At 37.6% G+C, this 17,468-nt stretch overlaps 1 protein-coding gene across 1 annotated transcript in view; it reads right to left on the bottom strand.

Moving 5' to 3' along the window:
- Sugct (succinyl-CoA:glutarate-CoA transferase) overlaps positions 1-17,468 on the bottom strand; it is a 637,858-nt gene that overhangs the window by 482,360 nt on the left and 138,030 nt on the right. The window contains exon 8 of the mRNA XM_013033004.1: positions 10,581-10,676. Coding sequence (XP_012888458.1) covers positions 10,581-10,676 — 96 coding nt within the window. The remainder of the gene's footprint in view (positions 1-10,580; positions 10,677-17,468) is intronic.

The raw sequence follows: 17,468 nt of genomic DNA, 5'->3' as shown, positions 1-17,468 counted from the left end.
AAAAAAAAAAAGAAAAAAGAAAAAAAGAAATATACTCATTATCTTGCCCATATAATTATAACTCCTCTGTATGGTATTCTCACAATAAAAAATAAAAATAAAAAAAGAAATGTACTCATTACCTTGTCCATATAATTGTAACCTCTCTGTACGGTATTTTTACAATAAAATTTTAAAAAAGAAGATGTGGTATATATATATACACACACACACACACACACACACACACACACACATACACACACACAGTGGAATTCTATGCCTCCATCAGAAAGAATGACACTTGGAAAAAATTATATTAAGTGAAGTAAGCCAGGCCCAAAGAAACATAGGTCCCTTATTTGCAATAACTAGTATATGTCTAGGACAAGCAGAAAAGGTCTAAAGCTATGTACATATGACCATATAACCTGATGCTAAGGGAAATGAACCCCAAGATAAGGACACAGAGATTTTATCTTTCTTGTTGTTAATTTTAATGTACTTAATGTGATTTTTTTGTTTCTTTTGTTTGTTCTTTCCCCACAGTACAACCCCTGTTGTCACTGTATTTGATACCAGTGTCCTGCATCTTAGATATACATTTTTCTAATTTGGGGAGGGGAATGAGAATAACAAAATGCTGAAATAAGGATAAAGGATGACCCATTGTAACAACGAGATGTACAAGACACTATGTTGAAAACAAAAAAGAACTTTACAACTTTGCAGGGGGGTAGGTGGAGGGAGGAGTTGGGGAGGTAGGGAGGAAAGGGATGGTAAGGGAAAAGCAAAGGAGAGGGTAACAATGCTACATAGGAAATGGACTCATTACCTTTTTCTTTTAACTGTAACCCCTCCATACAGTATCTTTATAATAAAAAATATATTTTAAAAAAGAAAATTGTATTTTAGTAAAATGCTGTAAAATGAATTCTGTTCCTAGTTATCATGTCATAATAAATAACACTAGGAAAAGGTTTCTTTAGCTTATAAGAAAATAGCCCAGTTGCAATAATTAATTTGAGCAAAAGAAAATGATGTGTAAGTGAAAATTATATTGTTTTCACATCGATAAGAATATGTTTCATGACTGAAATCAGGCAAATTGAACACTTTTAATTCATTTAGCAATATATTCTATAATTCAAATAGCCCTTCCAACATACAGAAGAGGAAAAACATTCATATACACATCACACATGTTCTCTCTCTCCTCTGTCTCTCTCTCTCTCTCTCTCTCTCTCTCTCTCTCTCTCTCACACACACACACACACACACACACACACATACACACACACACACACACACACCTGCTACTTTATGACTTGTTTTTACCCTAGTTAACTGAAACAGGTGAAAAACCACATCAGACTCAAAGGGAAGCGAGTTGTGCAAAAGGCTGATTTATTTTTCAAGACCTAACTTTTCTCAAGCTGGGCATCCAGCAAAAAACATTCGATCTTCTAAAGCACAGTCTTTAACCTTTTCACCCCCGCTTTTCTAATATTCAGACCTACCCAGTGGTTAACAGGCCCTTTCCTGGAGGCTTTTTCCTTCTCCTTAGGGATATTAGTTTACCTTTAAATGTCTTTAAATTCATCTTCACGACTGAAACTAACTCCCTACAAGATTACATTTGAGACAATTTGGTTTTTTTCTAAGAAGACTCTGTCTTCTTTACAAAACTACCCTGAGACATCCCAATAGCTTAGCACTTCCTCCAACAATTAGAGGTTGATACTAATTTCAGGATACAACCTTGCTTCCTTTCTGCTCGCTGATAATTTCTACAGAGATGAAACCTGCACATTTACTCTGTGATGCTGTGCTGGGCAGCCTGGGGTGCAGTTCTCTCATTGAGGGAATCAGCATCAGCAGACTCGCCTGTGTGGAGGTTACATAATGATACACTAACCCATGCAACAGGGGCTTGAAGGAGGGACAGAGAATAGGCAAGAGTGCTAATTCAACAAAATGAAAATCATTTCCAGGAACCTCTACAAGCACTTTGGATGGAAGAGAAAGGTAATTTTACCTTAAATAACTAATGTGGGATTTGGTAGCCCTAAGGGTAGGGTGGAAATCATCTAAGAATGTGATCGCATCCAGGGATTCTAACAAGTCCTGACTGGAGAAAAAAAAAAAAAATCACATTCCGTTACCAGGTTACAAGAGTGCCATCTAGTGGGTTCACATTGGAATGACAAAACAGGGATTCAAATACATTAGAGCAAGTCTAACATGACTAAAAAAAATCACCTTGGAACCTTGTTAAACTACACATTCAGTTCAGAAAACAAGACAGAATCACATTTCAGGTATTGCCACTGCTCCCAGTTCATGGACCAATCAGAGGGGCCTGGAACTAAAGCATTTACACCTGCCTTACCCTCAGAAGAGAACAGGGAAAGGACATCTAAGAATTTCCAAGTTAAAAAAAAAATGGTCAGATAAAGTAGGTACAGTGGCTCATGTCTATAATCCTAGCTACTTGGAAAGCTGAGACAAGAAAGATCACAGTGTGAAGCCAACCTGGACCAAAAGTTTGCAAGACTCCATCTCAGGTGTGGTTCATAGGCCTGTTAGCTAGGTGGGAAATGTAAAATAGGAATATCATGGTCTAGACATAATCCTGGGCAAAAGGCAAGCTATCTGAAAAATAATCAATGCAAAAATAAGATGAGGAGATTCACTTTCCCAGCAAGTGTGAAGTTCTGAATTCAAACTACAGCAACAAAAACAGTCAAAGTGATGTTCTTTTTCTGAAGTTCTTATTTTCCTAGCCCCATTGTGCATTCATTCCTATCTGAGGAATCCCAGATGTCCCATCTCCAGTCTGAGCAGGGCCCATGCAGGAGTATTCTTTTCCTAAATGTAAGGAGCACATGTAAAAAGGAAAAGAATACAGTCATATTTATCCATACTTTTATAATTTGTTCAACTTTCCAAAACAGATTCACCTCAGCACCTACCATCTTTTGGGTTTACTTTCATTTCCTTCTCTTTCATTTTATTTGCCTCATCATGAATGATACTTCTTTGTAGGTATTGGGGGTCTTATACATGGTAGACAAGCCCTCTACCACTGAGCTACATCCAACTACACCCAGAGTACAACTGAATGATAATAGTAAATTTTCCTAATACAAAACTGTTTTTCTCCTCCAGGGAATTGGTAACTGAGCAACATTTGTCAAGATACATAATTTGTGCTAAGCACAGTTACTCAGTATGTCAATATGATTTTGAGTTGGATGCCCCTATGAGCAAAATAGAATGTATAACTAAATTTAAACACAAGAGGTTTTAGAACCTAGGCCTTTGTGATTTATTTGAGCCAGACTTAACCTCCACACAAAGCCACCAAACTAGCCTATTAGCTGTGAGTTCCATAGTGGAGTCCTGTCAGGTCACACAAGGCCTCCTGCCTGTCTCTTTTCTCTGCTACAGCAGAACCTTTGATTTGGTTCTAGGTCCATGGTTCTAGAGTCCAAAAGATGGAGAAAGCAGAGAAATTGGTCTTTCTGCTCCAAAATATACACAAGCATATTCAAAACCTACTTTGTAGTCCAGTAGCATTCTTTAGCACAAGTCATTGTTCTAAGGCAAGAACAGAAAAGGTTCTCATTGAAAGAGGTTTGGACTATCTGGAGATGAGCCTGATTGAAAGGGAGTTGGTAGATGTGCCTACCTGGTTCATCTGTAGTGTGCATCTCCATAAGTAATGTACTGTAAGTACTGTTTCTCGCATCTAAAATACTCTTTCCCACCCAAATTCCTCCCCTAGCCTACAAACCTCACAGATATGCCACTTGAAGACCATAAACCATGGGTTTCATAATAACCAACAGTACCCCCCATATTCCTATACTGGCATTGTTCTCATTGAATTCACAGACAGACAGAGCTGATTCTCTGTAACTTGACTTAATTATAATTCTAATGTATTTTTAACATATGCAATCAACAGAGTCATACATCCTGATTTCCTGAAGGAAATTTGCTCTTAAGTCATAATTAAGGATCCTTGTGATGTGTAAACAACAGAATTGTTTATAACTCTTCAATTGCTCTTGGCAGTTCTCAAGGGGGCTTTACATAGAGGAAAATGGCACATAGTTCTTCCTCAAGAGGAAGATGAAGGGGCTGGGATGTAGCTCAGTGGCAAAGCGCTTGCCTAGCAAGTGCAACGTCCTGAGTTCGATCCCCAGTACCAAAAAAGAAAAGACTAAAAAGAGGAAGATGAAGATAGAGAGAAAAACTAAACACTCAGCACTGTATCATCTACCTATACATTGTGGTAGGCTCAGATCCCCCACTTTCTTTAGACTCTCAGTTATACCACTTACTGGTGACCTTGCAAAACTTAGCTCAACAGTTTCCTCATGTGAAAGTGAGAGTAGCAGCCAAACCTATTTCAAGGTTTGTTGCCAGGGCGCAGTTGATAAAGTATTTAATAACTGGCAATAGTGTTATCTCTGATGGTTACCATGATTATAATTAGCATATTACTAAGATTAATAATTAACATTCTCATTTATCTATCAATTTGTGTATATGTTGAAAATGGAAGCAAAACAGATAAAAATCCTACAGAGATGCTGAGCTTAAGACTTACACACACTGTCTTTCATCATCTTTCCTTCTTTACCACTCAGTGAAATGAAAATAAGAGATTGCAGCTGTCAATTGCAGGCAAATAATGACTTTCAAAAATCAAAAGATTTTGAATAGGCATACATGCATTTGTTGTCTAAGCAATCCCCATTACGTTTCCTAATTTTTCTCAAGACTAGGAATTTTGTTTTAAAGGGTGTCAAACTTTTTCTAAAGAGAAGCCCCTAAGGGAGCAGTTGGCGTATCTGCCCTAAATTTATCTGCCTCTTAGACTGTCTAATGACCTAATTTCTAAGAATTGTGAAGTCCTTGCTACTTGGATTCAAAGTAACCAAGACTTATTTCACAAAGGACTTCATTTTGTCTTAGCCAGAATTGCAAATTTATAAGAATCCAGGTACCCACAAGCTTTGGAGCAAATGTACAAAAGATGTCTGTCAAACACCTTTAGGACATAAAAGGTAGGGGGATTTTCAAATTATTCATGCTTAAATTTACCAGGAATTCCACTTTTTAATATTATAAATTGTCAGTGTTTGTTATTTAAGTTTGCAGAAACTTCTGAAGTGCAATCTAATGCATTTTCTATCACTTGGCTCTTTAGCTCCCCCTAAAGGGTTTTGGGTGTTATTGTTTTGTATAAATAAACATTATCAAAGTTCATCTAGTTGGTACACATTGAGTAGTACACATCTATAATTCTAGGTATTCAGGAGGCTTAGATAAGGGAATTAGGTTCAAAGCCAGGTGAGTGGACAAATCTAAGTAACCAGCAAAAATAATAATGGAAGTGAAAGTACGGCTCATGTGATACAGTGTCAGCCTTAAATGAAAAGGTCCAACAAGAATGGAAGGCCCTTAATTAAAATCCAAGTACTAAAGAGGAAATAAAAAGTTCACTTCACTGCTAATAAGAATAAGCATAAAAAATAAGTTTTAAGTATAAAGAACAGATTTTTACCACAATTTCTTGGCTCTCAACACAGAAAGTCTGTATGCTTTGCAGAGATTAGATCCCACCTTTTGGGCCTCTGAGAGATTACTCCTGAAAATTATTTTTCCTATATTTCATTTTGTAAGTTATGACTTTAAGCTGAATTTCAATGAACTATTTTAAATAGTTCAGTAAACCTTTAACAACTCTACATGATTTCTAAACAATATTTCTTTTAATAATGCTACATTTGGGCAATCACTAAACCCTACAATTTCAGAGAAACATCAATAAGGTTTTTAAAACAAAAATACCTCCACATGTTGCCCTCTTTCTTCTTTTAAGAACAAGAGTGAAACTAAAATTTTCATTACATTTAAGAAAGAACTTCAGCCATGTTTCCTTAGTTACTCTGCCCTTAAGCTTCCATGGACATTCTCAATGGCACTGTTTCTTACTTACAAAGCTATAAAAATTAGGTTCAGCTTCAGACATAATAACAGATGCCTGGAGAGCCTAAAACATTTAGCACTACTATCTTACTTAACTCCTCGAAGCCTGTCTTCCTCCAAAGCTCATACCCTGTCAGCTACTCAAACCCTCAAATCAAGGACTTAAAATCAAGGACTCGTTTCTTTCTCAATGGAGCTTTACTAACTAAAAGTTTAATCAAGAAATTGTTTACTTGATTCATTAAGAATCATATAAGAGCAACGAATTAAAACTTCAATCGAGGGAAAATGAACCTGTTCCATAGCTCAGACTTCAAATATACTTTCATTTCTAGGTCACTTATGATTCTTGTACCTTCTAGAATTATAACAGAGATCATTTGTCAAAGAGATAACGGACTGGAAACAGATTAGAAGAATTGCTCTATCTGCTAAAGAAATGGAGATTATACATTACTCTGTATCAAGGAGTGAAAAGAACTTCTAGTTTTGATGTAGTAGATAGATTAAAGCCATCATTCTAATTTAAGCTAGGACATAAAAGAGTTGCTTAACATCCCTAGATCTCCTTGTGTGGAGTAGGAGTGTCATTGTACTGTAGTCTCTTTCATCTATTTAAAAGGAAAAAATGTGTGTGTGTTTGTGTGTGTAGAGATATATAAATTTGTCATAGATATATGGATAAGTATAGATCCACTACAGTTACACAGTATTATATGTTCAAAGGGAAATACATGATTATTGCCACTACATTTAGCAATGCATCTATCAAAGTCAATACACAACAAAATCATATATCTGTTTGAATTTCACCTTCACACATCAGTAAGAGCCTCAGTATGATTGGGGGGGGGGGCGGTAATGTATCTGTGTCTGTGTATCTGTGTGCCAGCCTTAAGGCTTTAACTCAGGGCCTGGGCACTGTCCCTTAGCTTTTTTGCTCAAGGCTAGCACTGTACCACTTGAGCCACAGATCCACTTCTGGCTTTTGGGTGGTTAATTGAGGATTAGAGTCTCACAGACTTTCCTGACTGGGCCCACCTCAGAACTCTGTCCTCAGGTTTCAGCCTCCTGTGTGGCTAGGATTACAGGCATAAACCAGTGGCACTTGGCTCAAAGTGACTTTTCATGTGAGTAAATCACATTCAAAGAGATAAATGTGAATTGTTTAAATTTTGACTGTTAAAAGAAGCCTTTCACAGTGATTTACAGGGAAAAAAAAGTTCTCAGTGTTACCTAATCTGCCATGAGTTGATGTTTTCACAGGAATGATAACCAAGTATTGCACCTCCACAAATTTGGAATTTACTAACTGAACCTTTATAGTTAATTCTGCCAAATGTCCAGAAATAACAAAACACAGTCTTCTGCCCTACTGCTTAGTTGAATACAAACAAATTAAGCAAAGAATATATAATTTTATTTAATCATCCAAGTAGTTGTTTCCTTTAATCTATTGGCCTAGAAGTCATTTTAGAAGGACAGCTTTGAAGAGATCACCATATGAGTTATCAGATTGTTTTAAGGAAAATTTCTCTTTGAAGGCTCCTCTTTTGAAAGGCTGGGAAGAACACAAAATGAACCACTCCACAATCCCACTCCTCCCAAACTCCTGAGTCTTGGTCTGCTGTTAAACTTTTACCTGTAAGGCACATATAAGCCACCAAGCAAATCCTAGTCAAACCTCTTTGGAAAGCCAGGTGCCAGTGAATGAAGGCTATAATCCTAGCTAATCAGGAGGCTGAGACCTGATGATTGCAGCTCAAAGCCAGCCCAGGGAGGAACAGCCAGTGAGACTTTTTTAATTTAAATTTTATTGTAAAGGTGATGTGCAGAGGGGTTACAGTTACATAAGCAAGGTAATGAGTACATTTCTTTATCGGTGTTACATACCCCTTCAATGAGACTCCAATTAGCCACCAGGAAAAGCTGGAAGTCAATCTGTGGCTCAAGTAGTAGAGCACCATCCTTGAGAGAAAGTGAAGGGCAGCACCTAGGCCCTGAGTCCAGGCCCCAGTACCAGCAAAGAAAGAAAGAAAGAAATATCCCTTTAAAGAAGCTTTTGTGATTTCAAAGGACTGAAGGCAGGGAGGAAGAGAAGGGAGGAGGGAAGAGAAGGGGAGAAGAAGGAATGAAAAAGAAAAAGATAGGAAGAGGGAAGGGAGGAAGGAAAGGAGGAAGGAAGAAGGAAGGAAGGAAGGAAGGAAGGAAGGAAGGAAAGAAGGAAGGAAGGAAGGGAGAGAGGCAGGGAGAGAGGCAGGGAGAGAGGGAAGGAGGGTAAAAAGGAAAGAAAGAAAAATGTTGGCAGTCAAATAATAGAGGAGAGCCACACCAACAATCTGAGCGGTTAAGAATAAAGATAACTACTTTTCATAAATCTACATTCCAAGTTATACAAACTTCAAGACAGGTTTTAACAAGTAAGGAAAGTGAGCTGGGTACATTAACTCCTGAGATGATCAGGGTCTTCCATTATAGCTCAGCTCAAAATTCACATTGAAATTATACGCAAAGTTATAATTATACAAAACTGAATTATAATTATCTTGGCACTCACCCTTGAAAATAGTCCCCAAATCTATTTAAAAATTGAAAACAGACCAGGATATCTAGCTTATCTAGGACCCATCTTGCTATGCTAGCTTCATTCAGGTTAAATTTGCATTTACTTTTAAACATTATGCTGAACCAGTTCTCTACCAAGAGGAAACAAATTAAGTCTGGGCTCTTGACAAAGAATCTTGATAGATCTTTTATTTCCTTTAGATAATGAAGCTGCAATCAATTAAGATCAAATAAGCACAGAATCCATTTAATATAACTCAGTTCAACCAAGAGAAAGACATTTTTGTATCATTTACCTTCCAAAATAAAAGTTAAAGATTCTTTACTTTCTTTTTACAAATGAGATTATATACAAGATAACAGAATTTTGGCATGGATGCCCACAAGAGATAGCTGAGGTCTTCAGAAAGCTTTTTAAAAAGACATTCTAGCTGGTAGCTTACACCTGTAATCCTAGCTACTCATGAGGCTAAGATCTGCTGATAGCAGTATGAAACCACCCCAGGCAGACAAATCCAAAAGACTCTTAATTGCCAATTAATCACTAAGAAGCCAGAAGTGGAGCTGTGGCTCAAGTGGTAGAACACCACTTTGAGCAACAAAAGTTGCTTTGAACACCAGCCTTAAGCAACAAAAGTTAAGGGACAGTACCCAGGCACTGAGTTCAAGCCCCCATACCAACACACACACACACACACACACACACACACACACTCAGTCCCAGGGGCTCAGATCTATAATTCTAGCTAGTCAAGAAGCTGAGATCTGGAGTATCACAGTTGGAAACCATCCTGACCAGAGAAGTCTAAGAGACACCATCTCCAAAATAAGCAGAAAAATGCCAGTCTAGAGCCATGGATCAAGCTTAGAAAGAGTGGATATCTTCTTTTAATGGTACTCTGGGTTAAACTTAGGTCCTCATGCTTGCTAGGCAGGTGCTTTACCTTTCCAGCCACAAAGGTGTTTTTCTTTTTAAGTTATTTTGGAGTAGACTGTCCTGGACCATGATCCTCCTATTCATGCTTCCCACAGAGCTCTAATGATAGACATGCATCACTATGCCCAGCTATTGGTTGAAATGAAAGCTTTACTGTGTTTCTGGCTGTCCTTGAAGCAGTATCTTTTCCCTGGAGTAGCTAGTATTTCAGATGTGAGACATCACTTCAGCTGGATTTTTTAAATAGTAAAGAAAGTAGCTTTGTACTTCTTTAAACTTAAAAGGATGTGTAATAGTGCTGAGAGGTTTCCTGGCAAATGGGAAACACTGACATCTATGATTACCATCAAGAGCAGTAGCATTAACATTACAAGTAACATTTACTCCTTCATTCCACAGATAGTTTAATGGTAGCAGGAAGAGGTACAATGATGTAAAAGACAAATCTGCTCTTGAGCTTATATAGTACAGTGTGCAAGATAAGGCCAATAAGTTAATAAATATAATATGATGTGAATGGTCTAAGCAAAGGTAAGGGCTTTGAAAGTACTTGAGTGCTTGTTTTTATTTTGCAAAGATCATAGTTTCTTCACATATTCATTCACACTAGCCAAAGTCCAGAATTTTGAAGGGTAAGTTTAGACATTTAATAAAGAACAGCAGCAACTGAACCATCTGTTTTGCTCCAAAAAGATCTGTCACACACAAATTTTCCTTTCACTCCAACCCTGTGAGAATATTATTGTCAGATGGAGAAGGTAGCATTCGTTTTATAACTGACATGGTAACAAATCATGCTTTCTAAAGTGGCTACAGTCCCTGCCTCTTTGGGGCAAAAAAAAAATCACATGAGTCCAAAAGTCACTCACTTTCAGCAAGTTCCTTTGATCCATTTGAGCATCCTGTTTCTAATCTTCTTCTGATGAAGAAATGTGCAAAACACAGAATTTAAAGAGAACAACAGAACCTTGTTTTAACCAGACAGAGATACATTACAGAATGCCCTGGAGGGTTTTTGAAGAAATCCATTTCCCAAACTCAAATGGTACAAAACTGCAGATCCTAGCAACTCAAGACAAAATTTTATTCTTACCTGGTAAGGGACAATACTGCCATGAGCTGTGCCCCAGCGTTTGGCTTCCTTTTGGCCAATAAGATAATTAGCAGCTATCTGGGTCAAACATGCCACCTACCAGAAAGAAAAGAACAAAAGTTTAAAAAGAGAGAGAGAAACAGTTTAATTATACTCATAAACAAAATATTATCATATGAAAGTGATTTTACTTTATGTCATTGTAAAAGAAAAATAAACTATCCGAACAGATTTTTATTATTATCTTTTAAGAATTATACAAAGGAGTTGCCATTTAACAAAGCACTTTACAAATACAACATATTTTGATCAATGTCACCTCTTTCAACATTCTCACCCATGCCTTCCCTACCCATCCCTACCCTACCCACCACCACCCTTCCCTCAGTCTTCCTAATTTTGTGGTATATACATTGGCTTTTGTCTGCATTTTCTCCTTCTCTTTTTTATTCTAATCTACCCCTTTCCCCTTGACCCCCACTCAAAAAATACACATGTCTATATTCTTAAACAAAGACTGTTACATTGTTGCATGAGAACTAAGTAATTATCTATTGAGAACTATATAAATGTAGTATAGACATTCAGCTTGTGAAAAGGTACCCAAGCAAAGGGCACCTTAGTCCAGCCTAGAGCATCAAAGCATCCAGCCTAGAAAACTATATCAGCTACTGCTACAGGCCTTTCCCTCTCCAAAGTGTTTGTATGTGCTTGCTTCTGTGGACCAGTAGCAGAGTTTGAACACAAGGCCTAGATGTTGTTCCATAGCTTTTGTACTCAAGATTGGTGGTCTACCACTTGAGCCACAGTTCCTCTTCCAGTTTTTTGTTGATTAACTAGAAATAAAGAGTCTCACGGACTTTCCTGTGCTGACTGGTTTCGAACAACAATCATCAGATCTCAACTCCTAAGTAGCTAGAAGTATATGCATAAGCCACCAAAATCCAGGAGCCACATTCCTCTGAATTTCCCATTCCATGAAAAAGGGAATAAGAGTAAGCTGCTATTTTTTTTAGTTTAGTTTAGTCATGTTTTCTGTTACTTACTGCCCAAGCACTTTTGACATAATAAATCAAGATTTATTTGACTTTTTAAATAACTCATTAGTGAATCACCCTGATTGAATAAAAAATTACTGTGCCTCTACCCATTTGCTCCTTGCCCCATAGCCTTATCATTATTTTCATTTAGGTTTTGGAGCACTTTCTCCATCATTAAAGGGATCATCTAGAATCTTAGTGTAAACTTCTGAGTCTTGCAGTATTTTCATGAACTGATCAAGTTCAACTCTATATGAAAAGACCATGAGAAAAACCACTTGATTCCTTATGAGCTTTCATAAGTATTTATGTTCAGTGGACACCTATGATTCCAGGGTCCCAAATTGTGAAAGGAGATGATTGAAAGATTTTCCATAGTTTTCAAGAGGGTGGGGGGATCTACTTCTGGTTTCATGATATAATCATGATATAGCCTTAGCTCATTTTGACCTTTCTAGACCATCAGATGTGACTGGGAACAACCCAAATGAACAATTCAATCACACATTTCAAATTGATACTGGCCCCTGAAACAACTCAAAGGTTGACTTTTTCCTCGCAGGGTCTGGTGCCCCTGGTGCAACCTTTTCTTACCCTCTCACTGGCATGTCAGCTGCACCTCCTACAAGCATTACCATCAGGACTCACCCTGGATGAATCTCCTTGCTGGAACCTTTCTCCTTTCCTATATTCTGGGGATTTACACTCATTTTTATGTTCATTTACTGCTCTGTTGAAATTGGAACTGCCTTGTGGCAGCTGGTTCGGCTGTACTGCCCAGGTGGCAAAACTAATAAACTTTGAGTCATCCACTTCTGGACTTCCATCTGGTCTTGGGCATTTGAACCGTGGAGCACTCCAGGGCTGCCTGGGGCTGCCTTGTGCTAATCACCATTTCACAGACCATTTTTGTGTCTTTCAAAATGGAAAATCAAAATAACATTTCATAGTTTAAATAAAATGCCAGGGATGGGAAGTACAGATTCATTATTTCTAGTTTGTCAACATGTAATTTCAGGCTTATGGTATCTAATTCAATTTCTTTGACCTTCAAATACATTATCTATAAGGTGCTAAGCATTTGAGCTAAACTGATAGTTTTCAAAAAAAATTCTGAAAAATCAGAACTCTTGAATCAAATGAAATAATATGAGAATCCCTATTATATATGCTGATAATAGCTCTGGGGTTTTGATAATGCAACAGTGAAACCAGGCACGGTGGCTCACGCCTGTAATCCTAGCTGCTCAGGAGGCTGAGATCTGAGGATCACGGTTCAAAGCCAGCCCAGGCAAGAAAGTCCGTGAGACTCTTTATCTCCAATAAAACCACTAGAAAACCAGAAGTGGCGCTGTGGCTCAGGCAGTAGAGTGCTTGCCTTGAGCTGAGGAGTGCAGGGGACAGCGCCCAAGCCCAGAGTTCAAGCCCCACGACTGACCAAAAAAAAGCAACTGTAACTTCACTATGGGCAAAAAAAAAGGCAACTGTAACTTCACTATGGGCAATATAAACATAGAGAACAATGTGAAAGGGGGAATAGTTTTATATTTGCTTCCAAAGTCTACATTTCTGACCCTATTATTCCTCTTAACAATCTAGCAGGAATATAATAATCTTTTTCTCAGGATGCTCTTTCTGAATTTAAGGATGATTTCTCAAGTCTGAGATCATTTCCACAAGACAGATACATGATTTAGGGAGGGGGGGCAGTACTTCAGTTTGAATTCAGGCCCTTGTACTGCCTACACAGGTACTCTACCATTTGAGCCATAATCGTTTTGCTTTAGTTTTCAGGTAAGGTTCGTTACCTTTTGGCCCAGGCCAGCCTGGATTCAAATCATGCTACCTGTACCTCCTGTATAGCTAGTGGTCTTGTTAACCTTGTGCCAGGCTGGTCTTGAACTATAACCCTCCTATTTCTGCCTCCCAAGTAGCTGAGATGTCAGGCATGAACTACCATGTCTGGCCCTGTGAAATACTTTCTTGATCTAGCTACATTGTACTCATTTTTATTTTTATTTTCCTTTCAAAGTAATACTGCTGAAAGTCACTCTCTAATAAGCTCTGTCAGTGGCCACAAATCCAAATAAGTAAAGATAATTCCTTGCAACCTATTAATCACAAGGGGTTAGTTATTTCTATTATTTTGCTTTGAAGCTAATTAATGGTTAATAGACCAACATCAGCAAGACTACATAAGGTAGTGAATTGCTCATAATAACAAATTAATTTGTAAATCATAGAATGACATGAGACACTTGCCAGGGAGAGGCAAGAGTTATCAATCTACCATCTTATTTGTTCTTTTCGATTTTCAATTCCTATGTTTTTGACACTGTCCCACTTAGAGTGAGTTAGAACAAAGGGTCAGCCCTTATCTTTCAAACTGTTTCTAAATGAAAGACCATACCCATCTCCTCCCTACAGCGATAATTAAAACCAAAAAAAGAAAAGAAACCATTTCAGAATTAGCAGGCTCTCACTTGGCAGAAGGGTTAAATAAGATTTTAAGCCAGCTACCATCAAAAAACAAAGTGTGATTTGTTGGTAGCTACTCCAAAGCAGTTAGGAGGGGAAAAGGAATTCTATTTTAAAAAGAGAGCAACAGGGATAAACTTAGCAACTCAATGTTTAAAGAAGGCATTACAAATCTGAAAGTAATCTACTGTTTATAAGGATATATTTTAAGGGAGGAGAGGGGGGAGAAAGTCAACAGCTATGACGTGATTATGTATAAAAAATCAGAGGTTTCTTGAGCAATTAATTACAAATTTTCCACAAATTAAAAGAATGCAGAATGTGACTTTTAGGTTAATAACTACATACTACATATCCATTCTAAATATTGCATTAGATCATTACTTTCATCCCCTAAACTTAGGCTCATTATTTCATCAAGTGGATGCTATATAATTTACTCAAAATGTTGCCTTTACATGGATTCATCTTTTTTTAAAAAAGCTAACTTTGGCTTAATAATAATCATTCTGCATCAAAACTATTATTTTAGATAACATATAAGGTCTTTGTATCTAACCAAAGAACCAATGGGGTGGTCAAAGCAGATTTCAAAGGGCCCAGCCCTTATAAGCTGGAGGAAGATGTTCAGTTATTTTACAAAGCAGCTTCACAGTGTCTCTTATCACTTGACCACATGCTTGTTTCACTTCCTCCGAACAATCAAGTTGCAGTAATAAAATCCTCATTAAGGAAAATGAGTTTGAGGGTGAAACAGGAAAATCTAGACAAGAATTGTGGCCCATTGCATAAGAATATTTCAGTTTCCCTGAAGGTAGCAAGCATATACAGACACACATTCTGGCCTCCAACTAAGTTAGACCAAGCACCAGCCATGCAACCATGCTCCTACCCCTATCTCTACCCTTTCTTCAAAATTCATTTTAACATCAACTTTTACATTAAGCTTCAATAACCCAGATATCACCCAGATAAGAAAGTATTTTGCTTGACTTTGAATAAATACAGTATCTTCATTTACCTAATGCCTGAAGTTCTTTCAAAGTCTTCCTTGTCCTATGATTAGAATTCTCTAAGATGTCAAAGTGAAAACATACTAAATTCTTCCTACACCTAGATGTGCATCAAAATTACCCACAGAATTCTTAGACCCCCCACCGTAGAACTACGGAATCAAATCCTCCAGGGAAAGAACTTGGAAGAAATAATTTAACCAGTATAACATTAGTTATAATGTAGGTTAGCAGAAAAACAGGCAGGGTATTGTAGCCAATTGTTCACAGATGGTAGAATAAGCTGAAAAAACCGGCCTGACAATGAAATGAGGATGGAGGCTACAAAAGGCAGGAAGAACTAACAAATAAAAAAATAAGGACAGAGTAGTAAATCTTTTGTGTTATAACCTTAAAGAAACAGAAAGGAGACTCACCAATCAAAGGGACTTCAATTGTCACTATTTAACCCAAGGCCAAACTCTATAAGGAAGAAGACAGCCAAGATGGCAGACATGGACTAAACTACCATTTTCCCTGTGGTTGTCTATGCCATGTACTCTCTATCTCTGACATATTTCTTATCTAATAAACCTTTTGATCACTAGGTTTGAGTTTTTCCTGAATTCTTCTCAACAGATGCAAGATCTGAGGTCACTGAGCTGCCCAAAACTTTCTGATAATATATTCAGTACATTGGCTTGGAAAGTAGGGATTAAGTAAGTCTTTCTCTGACTTGGATCCATCAAATGGTTAGAATTACATATAAGATTTGAGAATCAAAAACATCCAATCAAAGTCCTTCATATTACATGTAAAGAAGGAGCAGACAAGGGAATGATTTACCTGAAGTCAGTTAGTTGGTTAGCCATTCAAACTATATTGCTGTCCCCAGTATATAGTTGTATCTTCTCCCACTCTTCTTTTTTAAATTAGGTATTCTTTATATTATGTGCTATATGTTCTTGATCCATTCTTATAGCATCTAACTCAAAATTTGAATCCTAAAATTCTTTAATGAGTGAAAAGAGCAATTAATACTTATACAAATACAGAATGTGATATGTGAATGCTTTATGTTAGAAATAAAGTATAAATAAAGAAATGAAGAATATATAATATAGTCTCTCTTTGGGCTTAAGAGTAGTAAAGAAGATATCTCAAAAGTTATAGGTACCTGCCATGGGGAGAGGAGGTGAAAAGATAACTTTAGAAACAAAATGAATTAAGTGGGAAATCTCTAAGGCACCAGAGCTTAACAAAAGGGGGAAAAGAGGGAGTGAAGGCAGACCAATGCAATTGAAACTTGGTAAAAAGAGAGAGAGAGAGAGAATAAAATTAGAGAGGCTGACAAAAGTAGATCACACCACTTCATGTAGGTCACAGTAAGGACTCATTCTCTGTACATTGTCCAGATGTGCACCTGATAAGGCTTCCCACTGCATTTGCAGTCATACTCAAAGAATAAAAAAGATCCAAGAGAGAAAGAGGACATTAATGAATTCTGTGAGGATACAGGCATATTGTGATAGCTCATATTAAGTTGGTGGAAGGACACTAGGAAAAATACTTGAGCTTAAACGTATTTAAGAGAAAATATAGACAGAATACATAAAAGATTACACAAGAAGCCAGGCACCAGTAGCTCACACCTGTAATCTTAGCTCCTCCAGTCTAAAATCTGAGGATCGCAGTTCAAAGCCAGCCTGGGCAGGAAAGTCCATGAGACTCTTATCTCTAATTAACCACCAGAAAACTGGAAGTGGTACTGTGGTTCCAACTGGTAGAGTTCTAGTCTTGAGCAAAAAAGTTCAGGGACAGCACCCAGGCCCTGAGTTCAAGCCCCACAAATGACCCCCCCTAAAAAAAGATTAAATGGAGAAATGATGACAGAATAGTGAGGAAAATGGGGAAGACCACACATGACCCCCATGTTCTGTCAGAATATTTTATCAATTCATAATAGTATTAACAGAAATAATGAGATCAGATCAGAGGAATTGAAGAGGAAAGAAAATATCTTAGATGCCTGTGAGAGGAACAGTTGGGCTAAGTTCATCAGCATATAGTTCATGTCTGTAATCCTAGCTACTTGGAAGGCTGATATCTGAGGATCATGGTTTGAAGCCAGCCTGGGCAATAAACTACCAAAAAGCCAGAAGTAGACCTGTGGCTCAAGTAGTAAAGTACTCCTGAGCAAAGAACCTCAAGGACAGCAACCAGACCCTGAGTTCAAGCCCTAAGACTTGCACAGAAGAAGAAAGGAGAAAGAAGAGAGGAGATGGGAAGGGATGGGAAGGGGAAACAAAGGAGGAGGCAACAATGCTTGATAAGAAATGTACTCATTACCTTGCCCATGTAATTGTAACCCCTCTGTA

This window comes from Dipodomys ordii, unplaced genomic scaffold (genome assembly GCF_000151885.1).
Source record: "Dipodomys ordii isolate 6190 unplaced genomic scaffold, Dord_2.0 Scaffold161, whole genome shotgun sequence".
NCBI classification, from domain to species: Eukaryota; Metazoa; Chordata; class Mammalia; order Rodentia; family Heteromyidae; genus Dipodomys; species Dipodomys ordii.
This window is presented reverse-complemented; position numbering and strand designations above follow the sequence as displayed.